This window comes from Indicator indicator, chromosome 13 (genome assembly GCF_027791375.1).
Source record: "Indicator indicator isolate 239-I01 chromosome 13, UM_Iind_1.1, whole genome shotgun sequence".
Lineage (NCBI taxonomy): Eukaryota > Metazoa > Chordata > Aves > Piciformes > Indicatoridae > Indicator > Indicator indicator.
In genome coordinates this window covers 29296791-29308884 of record NC_072022.1, presented here as the reverse complement: position 1 = coordinate 29308884, position 12094 = coordinate 29296791, and the positions used below count along the sequence as shown (strand labels likewise).

At 50.1% G+C, this 12094-nt stretch overlaps 1 protein-coding gene across 1 annotated transcript in view; it reads left to right on the top strand.

The window, feature by feature from the left end:
- The window catches only part of VPS8 (VPS8 subunit of CORVET complex), a 69412-nt gene that overhangs the window by 1952 nt on the left and 55366 nt on the right, over window positions 1-12094 (top strand). The window contains exons 2-8 of the mRNA XM_054385780.1: window positions 1093-1161; window positions 3484-3614; window positions 3890-3983; window positions 5504-5536; window positions 6866-6920; window positions 10776-10900; window positions 11971-12057. Of these exons, the coding sequence (XP_054241755.1) occupies window positions 1093-1161; window positions 3484-3614; window positions 3890-3983; window positions 5504-5536; window positions 6866-6920; window positions 10776-10900; window positions 11971-12057 (594 nt within the window). The remainder of the gene's footprint in view (window positions 1-1092; window positions 1162-3483; window positions 3615-3889; window positions 3984-5503; window positions 5537-6865; window positions 6921-10775; window positions 10901-11970; window positions 12058-12094) is intronic.

Here is a 12094-nt window from a genome sequence, read left to right as displayed (position 1 = left end):
GGCACAGGTCAGAGAACTGGTTTCTATTTCTGGTCTGTTTCTGATCCTAAACACTTCCTATTCTGCCTTGCAATGCTGGCATTCAGAGAACACAATATGGATAGGAGAGCTGAGGGAGGTGGGTGGGAGGAAGTGAGACAGTGTTTCCTCCAGAAGCCTCATGCAGGCAGTTCCCTTTGCACAGCTGCAGCTTCTCTACACCAGCAAGGTCATGTGGGGGTGTTTTAAGGACAGGAGGTCACCTTACACAGAATAGAATCATGTTATTTTGGATAGAGGGGACCTGTGGGATCATCAAGTCCAACCATTCTCTAGCTCTGCCAAGGGCTGGTGCTGGACCATGTCCCTCAGCACCACATCTCTGCATCTTTTAATGGCCTCCAGCCCAAAGAAAGCCCATTTCTCTCTGTCTTGTATTCTGTGGCTTTTGGGGTCTGGAGGCCAGCAGCGGAGTTTCTCTAAAGTGTATAAATAATCAGAAAGCCAACTCTCATTGAACAGCAGTGGCACTTCCTCTCCTGAGTGTCTTTTGAATTGGACAGGATCCTGTAGTGAGTTCAGAAAGGGTGGAAGAGAATGATGGGGGGACTGGAGCATCTCTCTTATGGGGAAGGCCTGAGGAGGGATTTCATGAAATATTTCAAGGGTGGGTGTCAGGAGGATGGGGCCAGTCTTTTTTCAGTGGCACCCAGTGGCAGGACAAGGGGTAGTGGGCACAAACTTAAATGTAAGAAGTTCCATCTAAACATGAGAAGGAACTTCTTTAATTTAAGGGTGCAGGAGCCCTGGAGCAGGCTGCCCAGAGAGGTTGTGGAGCCTCTGTCTCTGAAGGCTTTCAGGGCCTGCCTGGATGTGTTCCTGTGTGCTCTGCCCTGGGTGACCCTGCCTTGGCAAGGGAGTTGGACTGGGTGATCTCCAGAGGTCCTTTCCAACCCCTGTCAGACTGTGACTGTAGTACAATGGTGCCTTTGGTGGCAGAGGGGTGGTGCAAGGAGCGCATGCATGGCTGCTTTTGTTCACTTGTTTGGTTAGAAACAAATGTGGCAGGTGGAGCAGGCAACCTAACCTCAGTCTGTGGTTTCTGATGTACAGATTGATGACAAAGAATTCGACATTCCTCAAGTTGATACTCCTCCAACACTGGAGAGCATCTTAAATGAGGTGAGTGGTTCATCAGACATGTAATCAGCTGCAGTGCAGGGAGGAGCTGAAGTGAGGCAGCACTTCCTCGTGGCCTCCTTTGTGTATTTCCTCAGAACTAAAACTTGTGTGACTTCTTAATTTCTGGACAGTGGTAGCTGTGCATGGTACCCAGCTGTGCAGTGTGAGATTTGGAGATTTTTTCAGTCAAAATATCCACAGCTGAAACCGAAGTGTTTCCACCAAATTACAGCATCTTCACCTGTGGCTTTGGAGAGTCACCTGATAACTGTAGAATCCATTAAAGGCCAGGGTCATCAAACAGCTTTTTTTTTTTGGCTAAAAATAAATAACATGTAAAGAATGCTGTTCTGCTCTGGGGAGACTCACCTGCAGTGCTGTGTCTAGCTATGGGACCCCCAACACAGGAAGGACATGGACCTGATGGAGAGGGTCCGGAAGAGGTCACAAAGATGATCAGAGGCTGGAGAACCTCTGCTATGGAGACAGGCTGGAAGAGTTGGGGCTGTTCAGCCTGGAGAAGAGAAGGCTGCAGGCAGACCTCAGAGCTGCATTTCAATATCTGAAGGGGACCTCTGGGAAGGCTGGGGAGGAACTGTTCAGAAGGGATAGGATGAGGGGCAATGGTTTGAAACTGGAACAGGGCAGGTTTATGTTGGACATCAGGAGGAAGTTCTGCACGGTGAGGGTGGGGAGGCACTGAAACAGGCTGTCCATGGAGGCTCCATCCCTGGAGGCATTCAAGGTCAGCCTGGATGTGTCCCCAGGCAGCCTGCTCTAGCTGGAGGTGTTCCTGTGTGCAGGGGGTTGGACAAGATGACCTTTGAGGGTCCCTTCCAGCTTGATGACACCTGTGAATTCTGAGTAGTTCTGATGTAGTAGGAGGAAACAGTAGCAGGTTCTTCACAACTCCATGTGTTTTGTACTTTTCATGTATTTAACCCTCTGGCAAGAGCAATGAGCTGTCTCAGCATCTGCTGTTGCCTGTAGTACCTTGTCTTGTTCATATCCACATCAGTGTTTTTTATAATAGCCACAGGTTTGCATGATTCTTAGGAAGGAAAAGAAGGCTGTGGAAGTAAACTCAAGATTTTCTTCCAAACTGAATAAATTGGCTCCCTAGGAGGCCAATACAAGGGTGAAGGAGCCTGGGAGTGAGGACAGCCCTTTTAGAAAGGTACAGATAAAAGGTGTCCCGAACATGCAGGCTAGGAGTAAGAGGAGGAATAGAAGGGTATGGCCTGATTCTGCTGATGCTTTGGGTGATGAAAACAGAGGGACTTCACTGAATGTGAATGACACCAAACTGAGTAGGTGCAGTCAAGGTCTATGGCAGAGGAACAGAGTTCAAGTCTTATACTAGTTCAGTGCAGAGAAACTCAAAGTCTTACTCCATTACTGTTTGTCCTCGTACACAGGGGATGGTAATGACTGACCCGTCCCTGGAGATCTTCAAGGTGAAGCTGAACAAGGCAACCTGTTCTGGTGGAAGATGTCCCTGCTGAGTGCAGAGGATTGGACTGGGTGACCTTTGGAGGTCCCTTCCAAGTCAACCCATTGTATGAGTCTAGGACAGGCTTTGAGTTAAACTTGGCTGTACTGTTTCTCTTTCTAATGCCTTCTAAGGGAGTTGACCCACAGGTGTTGCAGCAGTCTTGTTTTAGAGACCTCTGGATAGACAATGTGCCAGAGCAGACAGTGCCCCAGGAGAGCAAGAACCCTGGTGGATTGCCCTTTGTCTGCAGGCGTGTTCTCTGAAGATGATTGCTTGTCTCAAAACTCTGTGAAACCCATGCAAGTAGATAGCAGCTTCTGAAACCCTGCTCGTGCAGGCCCTGTGCAGCTGAGGAGGGAGCAGTGGGTGCCTGAGGCAGCCATAGGTGGTCTGGTTTAACCCCTGCTCTCAGTAAGCATTTGAGTGGCTTAGGCCAAGGCAGCCCAATCTGGTTGAGTGGTGTTCCTGGCCATGGCAGGGGGGTTGGAGCAGATGATCTCTGAGGTCCCTTCCATTCCAAGCCATTCTGTGAATTCTAGGCCTTTTCTCAGCAGTTGGAGACTTTTGAGAACAGCTTAGGTACACGTCTGTTAAGGTTTTGCTGGAGTAGAAAGAAGCTGGATAACTTTGCAGCCTGCTTTGTTGGTGGTGTTAGTTCTGGAAACTGCTGCTTGCACAGAATCAGTCTGGTAGGAGGATCCATAACTCTTTCACACGTGAGACTTGCCTTGTCTTCTCCTCCTCGATTCTTCTGTCTGATCCATGCTGCTGTGGTAATGTTGCGTGTCCTGGGGTTTTAGTAAGCTCTCGTGATTCTCTTCCTTCAGACTGATGATGAAGAGGAGTCTTTCATTTTGGAGGATCCCTTCCTCCTGAGCGTGGATAACACAGACACGCACTCCTATGACACATCTTCTGTGGCCAGCTCTGACAGTGGGGACCGGACACACCTGAAAAGGTACTGCAGGGCTCCTGCCAACCCAAGCCCTTCTGTGGGTCTAGTGCAGTGCCCCTGCCAGTGCAGGGTGGCCCAGGCACAGTCACAGTCAGTGCTCCATGGGATGTGAGCAGTCCTAGGCATGGTGGTTTGTGTGGCAGCTGGGGGAATCCTGGCTCTGTTCTCTAAGAATGGAAACTGCACGAGTTCTGAGTGCACTCAGAATTTACCTGCTGGTTTAGCTGTGGGCAAAGTTCCTCTGCTCTGATGCAGTGGTTTGTTTTGTATTTCCCCAGGAAGAAGAAGCTGCCAGACTCTCTCTCCCTGCATGGGTCGGTCACGAGGCTGTCGCTTCTCAAGGGGATCTCTGCCCAGATTGTGTCTGCAGCAGTGAGTGCCTCTGTCCTGTGCACTGTGAGAAAGCTGAATCTCTTCTGGTGTGCAGTGCTCCGTGTGTGACATCTGCCTCCCTTTGCTATTAGTTCTGCTAGGCAAAAGGACCTGGGAGTGCTGGTGGAGAGCAGACTGACCATGAGCCAGCAATGTGCCCTCATGGCCTAGGAGGCCAAGGGCATCCTGGGGTGCATCAAGAAGAGTGTGGCCAGCAGGACAAAGGAGATTCTCCTTCCCCTCTACTCTGCCCTGCTGAGGCCTCACCTAGGGTACTGTGTCCACTTCTGGGCTGCCCAGTTCAAGAGAGACAGGGAACTGCCTGAGAGGGTATAGGAAAGGGCTATGAAGATGCTGGAGGGACTGGAACTTCTCTCTTTTGGAGAAAGGCTGAGAGAATTGGAGCTGTGTAGACTAGAGAAGACTGAGGGGGGATCTTATCACTGTTTACAAATGCTTCAAGGGTGGGTGTCAGGAGTGTCTCAGTGTCAGTGTGCTGCTGCTGGCTGCTCCTTGTGTCGATGGTGGGTGACCAGGAGGGGGAAGGGGTTTGCCATCAGTGTCTATGCTGCGTTCCTGCAAGCATAGAATTGTCTGGGTTGGAAAAGCCCTCTGAGAGCATGAGTCCAGCTGTCAGCTCACTCACCACAGCCCCAGGTGCCATGGCCACAGCTTCTTGAACACCTCCAGGGATGGGGACTCCACCACCTCCCTGGGCAGCCTGTGCCAATCCCTGACCACTCCTACAGCACAGAAATTTTTCCTCTTCTCCAACCTAATCCTACCCGGGCACAATTTCAGGGCATTTCTTCTCCTCCTATCATCTGAGACTAGGTAGCAGAGCCCAAGCCCCACCTCACTGCAGCCTCCTCTCAGGGAGCTGTAGAGAGCAATGAGGTCTCCCTCAGCCTCCTCTTCTCCACGCTGAACATCCCCAGGTCCTTCAGCTGCTCCTCCCCAGTCCTGTTCTCCAGACCCTTCCCCAGCTTTGTTGCCCTTCTCTGGACCTGCTCCAGCCTTTCAATGTCTTTCTTGGAGTGAAAGCCCAAAACTGAACCCAGTGTTTGAGGTTTGGCCTTGCTAGGGCTGAGTACAAGGGACAATCCCTTCTTGGCCATCCTGGCACACTGCTGGCTCATCTTTGGCTGGCTGGCAACCAGCACCCCCAGGTCTTTCTCTACTGGGTCCTTTTCTGTCCACTCTGCTCCGCTCTGGAGCCTGGAGTTGTTGTGACCCAAAATAGAATACTGCAAACTCTTGAGATGAGGCCATCTTGTAAAGAACCCAGAAACTTCCATATGGAATTACAGGATATTCTGCTGCTTCTCCATTGCTCTGCCCTTTCTCATCCCTTCAGGGTGTTTCTAGCCAGTAACTGCTTTATCCCTCAGCAATCTCCTCCCTGGTGAGGCTGTTAATGTGTAACTTGTGTTGATTTCCCTGCATGCTGTGTTTCTGTTAGAGACATGCACAGGGCTGGGAGTTCTGTCTCTTACTCATGGCTTGTCCTCTTCTTCTAGGACAAAGTGGATGCTGGCTTGCCCACTGCCATTGTAAGTACCCTAACAGTTTCCATTGTTCTGTGGTTGGCTCGCATGCACTTTCCTTGCAGCAGTAATTGAAGACTGATAAAAGCATTTTCCTTCATGGCCTTACTAAGAATTTTCAGCTGTGAGGGGTGGGTGAAGCAACATGGAAAGATCTGGTTCCTAGGGTTGAAGTTCAACCCTTAACTGCCCCTCTGCTGATCAAGCCCTGTGCTCTCCCTTTTTCCCTGCCATCACCAAGGCTTTGTTAGCTAAGCACCTAAGCTGTCCCTATGAGGGACATGCTCACCTGTGGCACACACTGGATTCTCCTGGGTGTTTCTTCTATGCCATTCACAGCTTTGCCTCATAAAGAAACTTAAACTGAAGTGCTGATAAAATGAGAGGTTCAAAAATCTCTACAGCTCTGGTGTAACTGAAATATCAACCTGAAAATGTCAAATGTCCCTAAAAGCCTGGCTGGAGGATCCTCCTCATCAGTCCACATCAACTCCTGCTGGTTTGCATATGGCAGAAGTGAAGCTGCCTGGAGCTAAAGGAGAAGAGAAACACTTCAGCCAGTATTTGTTTTCCCTTCTGAAATGAGTTCAGTGTTCCATGAAGAACTGAAACATTCACTTGGTTGGTTTGACTGTTGCAGCATCAGTCCCTCAGAAATTAGACTGCTTGTTGAAAAATGAAAACGGGACAATCCCCCACAGCCACAGCTAAGGCAAAAGGTTGCACAGCAGTGTTGGATGTCCAGCTGTACTGGCATACTCCAGACACCAAAGTACTTAATTTTAACCTGATTTACACTTGCTGAACAGCATTGATATGTCCACAGCACCGTGTGAGTTCTGTTGAGCTGTATTTAACTGGCTGCAGGTTTGCAAGTGCAGTAGTCTTGCCCCTGTGCTTAATTGCTCATGGAAGGAAGTCAGAGCCTCTGGGCTTGCTGTGAGCTGTCTCTTCAGGGGACCAGTGCTGCCCAGGGTTGTAGAAGAGTTCAGATTTGGATGTAGCAGCTCTGAATATTTGTATTCCTCTGTCACACCAAAAGAATGATGCTGACTTTACAGAGGAGAAATTTTACTGTGGGTACTGCTCTGAGCATTTGAATTTCAAACAGCAGAGGAAGAGCAGCCCTATGAATTTGTCTGTGTGATGGTCCCAAGGTGTGATATTCTCTAGCTTTCAAGTAGGAATTGCTTGTCACTTAAAGGTAACTGATTTTGAGTTCATAGCCTTCTAAGTCTTCCCCTTATGGCAAGCTTTGCATGAGTGTGCTGTGAGTTTGGTCAATTTGTGACTGACACCTCTTCTGTTTTCAATCTTTCTGCATGACTGTTTCAGGCAGCATCAAATCTGATAGCAGTGGGGACTTCCCATGGGTTAGCATTGATATTTGGTAAGTTAAAAATACTGGGGTTTGATTTTTTTTTTTTTTTTTTTTTTGTAGTGGTCTTAAAATAAAAACAACCCCAAACAAGCACAAGCTCAAAAATAACCCCAAAACACAACCCAAACCCAGCCAAGATTCAAACTGCAGGGTGGGTTTCCTCTGAGGTGTCGAGTTTGTGCTAAGTGTGGGTTTACTCCAGCAAGGAAATCAAGTACAAGGAATGACATTCGAAGGCCCCTTCCAACCCCATGCCTTCTGTGATTCTGTGATATACTCCCCATAGAGGAAGGAGCTTCTGCTGGCTGTGCCCTGCCTGCACACAGCGCCCATGGCTCAGCTGCAGAGCAGGACTTTGCTCACCCAATTAGCCTCTGTGGTGGATCTCCTTGAAGTGCATCACTGATGGCTCAGGTTGGAAGGCACCTCAGAGACACAGCAGCACAGTATATGTAAAATACAGTCAGGGTTGCTCAGCAGAATTGTGTGCTTGGAGCTGTCAGTGTGAAGAAACCTAAAGGAGAGCTCATTACTGATGTCAGAATTTGCTGAGCCATGTCCAGTCCGTTCCTAACTCGCAACAAGGCAAAAAGCTGCAGTCTGTGCCAGTGTCACACTCACCTTTCTGGGCATCCAGACACTAAGCTCTTTGATGCCATTTGCTCAATGCAGTGTTCAAACAGAGGATCTGAAGTGATCTGAACATAAATAACTCCTCTGGTCAACATGTGGTCTTCAGGAGCTGTTAGGAGCAGACTTGTGGTGTTTCCACTGATGGATTTTGTAGGATTGATGTTTGTTTCGCTCAGTGTGAGTGTGCTTAAGGAAAGTTCTCTGTTGCAGCATTGATTACTTTGGACCAACAGCTTTGCTTGAGCACTGGGGCCAGTTCTGGGTGCCACGAGATAGGAAAGGTGCTGGAGGGTGTCCAGAGAAGGGCAATGAGGCTGGTGAGGGGTTTGGAAGGCATGGAGTGGAAGGAGCAGCTGAGGGAGCTGGGAGTGTTCAGTCTGGAGAAGAGGGAGACCTCATTGATCTCTACAGCTCCCTGAGAGGAGGCTGCAGCCAGGTGGGGGTTGGGCTCTGCTCCCCAGTCTCAGATGATGGAAGGAGAGGAAATGGCTTAAAATTTTGTTCAAGAACTGTGTGGCCATGGCACTTGGGGCCATGGTTTCATGGCCATGGTGGTGCTGGGTTGATGGTTCGACTGGATGGGCTTTTCCAACCCAAACAACTCTGTGATTCTATAACTGTTGGAAATGGTATTTTCAGTTGTCACCATGAATTCCAATTTTCTTTCCTCTCAGTTTTCTTCTGTTTCTTTCTGTCTTCAGTACAATGCCTGCATTTATAAACTTATTTTTCTTCAGTGATTCTCTCAGCCTTTTAAACCACTTGGCTTTGAAACACCAGCTACCACAGCATCCTCAGAGCTACCTAAATCAATCCAAAGGGGAAATGTTGACAAAAAGAAACACCATCAGCAAAATCTGTGTTTGGAGATGATCCTACCTAGGCTGTTCATTGCTTTACTCCTTTATACTGATTCCTGGCTTTTTCTTTCCTCTATTGGCCCTTTCTGTCACCTGAAAAGGAAAAGGTACAGTAACACTGCTGTGCATGTTCCCTGCATGAACACCTCCTCATGCTCAGTCTGCGTGTTGTGTGTGCCAGAGCTGAAGGTGCCAGGCAGAGTAAGGTGGTGCAGTAACCAGGCAGTGATAGTGCTGCTGGCCAGTTTGAAGCTTGCTTGTTGAATGCATGGGAGTAGCACAAGGGGAAGTGGTTTGGAACTGAGGCAGAGCAGGGTTAGACTGGAGCTGAGGAAGTTCTTCAGTGTGAGGGTGGTGAGAGTCTGGCACAGGCTGCCCAGGGAAGCTCTGGATGCCCCTTCCCTGGAGGTGTTGAAAGCTAGGCTGGATGAGGCCTTGAGCAACCTGGGCTGGTGGGAGGTGTCCCTGCCCATGGCAGGGGATTGGAACTGGATGAGTTTTAAGGTCCCTTCCAACCCAAACCATTCTGTGGGTCTGTGACTCTCTGTACACAGGAACTTGTGTTACTGTCAGAGCTGCTGCTGTGCTCCAGCCCTTTGAGCCCTCAGGTTCTCCTTGGCTGTCAGAGGATTTTTTCAGGAACAAGGTCAGGTTGATTTGCAGAGCTGCTACAAGACATGGTTTTAGTTTTACACAGCTGTGTAAAGTGCCCTTCCTCTGCCTCTGGTGTCGCTGAAGGTCCTTGCAGTAGAAGCAGCATCTTTATGAAATGTTTTGAAGTGTAAACAAGCAAATGCAGCTCCCTTCTTCTGTGTGTGGCATCCAACCTCACCAGAGGATGGAAGGGGGAGATGCTTCCTGCAGCATCAGGTGTGCTGGCAGGCAGAGCAGAGGTACGTGGGGAACACATCCCTGGGCTGCTTGTCACCTGCTGTAGAGATGATGGCAACCCAAGGCACCTTTCTGGTTTCCCCCCTGGATTTTGAGAGCAGAACCCTTCAACAGTCACAAGAACCTTTATGTTTCTGAGCTCCCATAACCTGTGCTGTCCTCTTGCCTGCTTCTGGTGTCATGTCATACGTGGGAGCTGACAGGTTTCCCAGCCTTCCCTGTACATTTGCAAGACAGAGCCTGACCTTTCTGCTGGGCCCTGTCTCATTTTGTGTGTAGAACAAGTGGTATTTGTGTCACCTTCTCTATCCCAGCCTCTCTGCCACCACTTCCCTGATTTTGTAGGAAAAGACATTTTTTTTTCATTCTTGGGCTGCTACAGTAGATGCAGGAAAGCAAGGAACAGAGTGGAAAAAGTATTTGAACTTGTCCCAGCCTCGCTCTCCTCACCCTAACCAGTGCTGCAGGGTAATCCAGGTTCAGGTACTCTCCTTGCTAGTGTTCATTTTGGTTCTTCCACTAATGCCTCTTCATACTTGGTAGGACTTGAAAGGTGACCCAGAGTGAGTGTTCAGCCATCAGCCTCTCTCTGCAGACTGATGAATGCACCATGGTGTGTTGGGGAGGAAATCAGAGGTGCAGCCATGCTCTGGTTCACATCTAGCAGATTGCTGGTGGTGCTGCAGCTTGGAGGAATGTTTCCTGTGCCTTGGGCAATTCTTCCACAGGGTTTTTGATGCTCAGCTGGCATCTGTTCCCCTGGATCCTGTCCTTTCCCTTCTTGCTCAAGATGAAGTCCTGCACAGTGTCATTATGGTGCATCTATTAGATTTCAGGTCTCCAATCTTCATTCCAGCTTTTCTCACAATATCTCTTTTTTTAATCCCCCACTCAAAAGCAGGACAAGAATGGAAAGGGGCAGGCTTATTTAGCCTGGAGAAGAGGAGGCTGAGGAGAGGCCTCCTTGCTTTCTATGGCTCCCTGAGAGAAGGTTGTAGTGAGGTGGGGGTAGGTGTCTCCTCCCCAGTTTCAGGTGACAGAAGGCCAGGCTGGATGAGGCCTTGAGCAACCTGGGCTGGTGGGAGGTGTCCCTGTCCATGGCAGGGGGTTGGAGCTGGATGATCTTTAAGGTCCCTTCTAACCCAACCCATCCTGTGGATCTATGATTAATCTGAGCAGCACTGCAGAATAACAAAAGAAAACCCAAGTGTTGCTTTGACTTCTCCAGTAGTTTCTTCTTCCATTTGAACAGCTCTGCATTTCCACACTCCCCCTGCCTGCTTCATACCTTTCACAATAACTTGTGTGTCCCTGCAGGACAGTGTCTCACTGTCCCTTTACTCATGTGTGCTCCCATCCTGTCAGCTCTTCAGGAGCTGTAGGCCTGTGAGCTGCTGCTGTGCCCTCAGTGGGCTGTCCATGATGTTAATTTTAATCACTGCTCTTTCTCTCCAATTTCTTACCAATTGTTCTGCTCTAGATCAGAACCAGGCTCTGCGGCTGTGTCTGGGCAGCACTGCTGTTGGGGCCCAGTATGGAGCTATCTCTGCTCTCAGCATCAACAATGACTGCTCCAGGCTGCTGTGTGGCTTTGCAAAAGGACAGGTGAGGAAATGGCCCCCATGCTCTGTCCTGCAGACAGCTGCTGAGAGACTGTCCAGAGGTGTCAGTAGCTCCAGGGAGGGGTGCTGGCTCTGCAGCTGTTTGTTAGTTATGTTTGTGCTGAGCAGAAGTATCCTGAGCTGCATCCAAAGCAGTGTGACCAGCAGGATGAGGGAGGTGATTCTGCACTTCTCTGCTCTCTCAAAGTCATAGCTAGCTCCAAAGTTTGCAGCTTAAGCTGCAGAAATCTACTGTAATCCCCCTGCCATGGGCAGGGACAACTCCCACCAGCCCAGGTTGTTCAAGGACTCATCCAGCCTGGCCTTCAACACCTCCAGGGAGGAGGCATCCACAGCCTCCCTGGGCAACCTGTGCCAGTCTCTCCCTACCCTTGTTGCCAGCAGGGCAGGAGAGGGGATTCTGCCCCTGGGGTCTGCTCCGCTCAGACCTCACCTCCAATCCTGCCTCCAGCTCTGGTATCCCCAGCATGAGAAGGACCCAGAGCTGTTGGAGAGAGTCCAGAGGAGGCCACAAGGATGCCCCAAGAGCTGGAGCAGCTCTGCTGTGAGGCCAGGCTGAGGGAGCTGGGGGTGTGCAGCCTGGAGAGGAGAAGGCTCCAGGGGGACCTCAGAGCTGCCTGCCAGGACCTGAAGGGATCCTGCAGGAAGGCTGCAGAGAGATTTTTGCTGAGGGTGTCTGAGACAGGCCAAGGGTGAATGGTTTGGAGCTGAGGCAGAGCAGGGTTAGAGTGGAGTTGAGGAAGAATTTCTGCAGTGTGAGGGTGGTGAGAGTCTGGCACAGGCTACCCAGGGAGGCTGTGGCTGCCTCCTCCCTGGAGGTGTTCAGGGCCAGGCTGGATGAGGCCTTGGGCAGCCTGGGCTGGTGGGAGGTGTCCCTGCTCATGGCAGGTGGTTGCAGTAGATGATCTCTGAGGTCCCTTCCAACCTGAGCAGTTCTATGATGTAAGGACCCTGCTAACCCAGGTGATAGTGAGAGTATGGAAATGCCTTGATGTACGAGGGCCCAAGGCAGCCCTTGGCAGGAAACATTTACTGAGAACATTCTGCTTGCAGATCACGATGTGGGACTTGGCCAGTGGGAAGCTGCTACGATCCATAACAGATGCCCACCCCCCAGGAACAGCCATTCTGCACATCAAGGTAACAAACACCGTGTGGGCTCCTTGCCTGCTGCTGC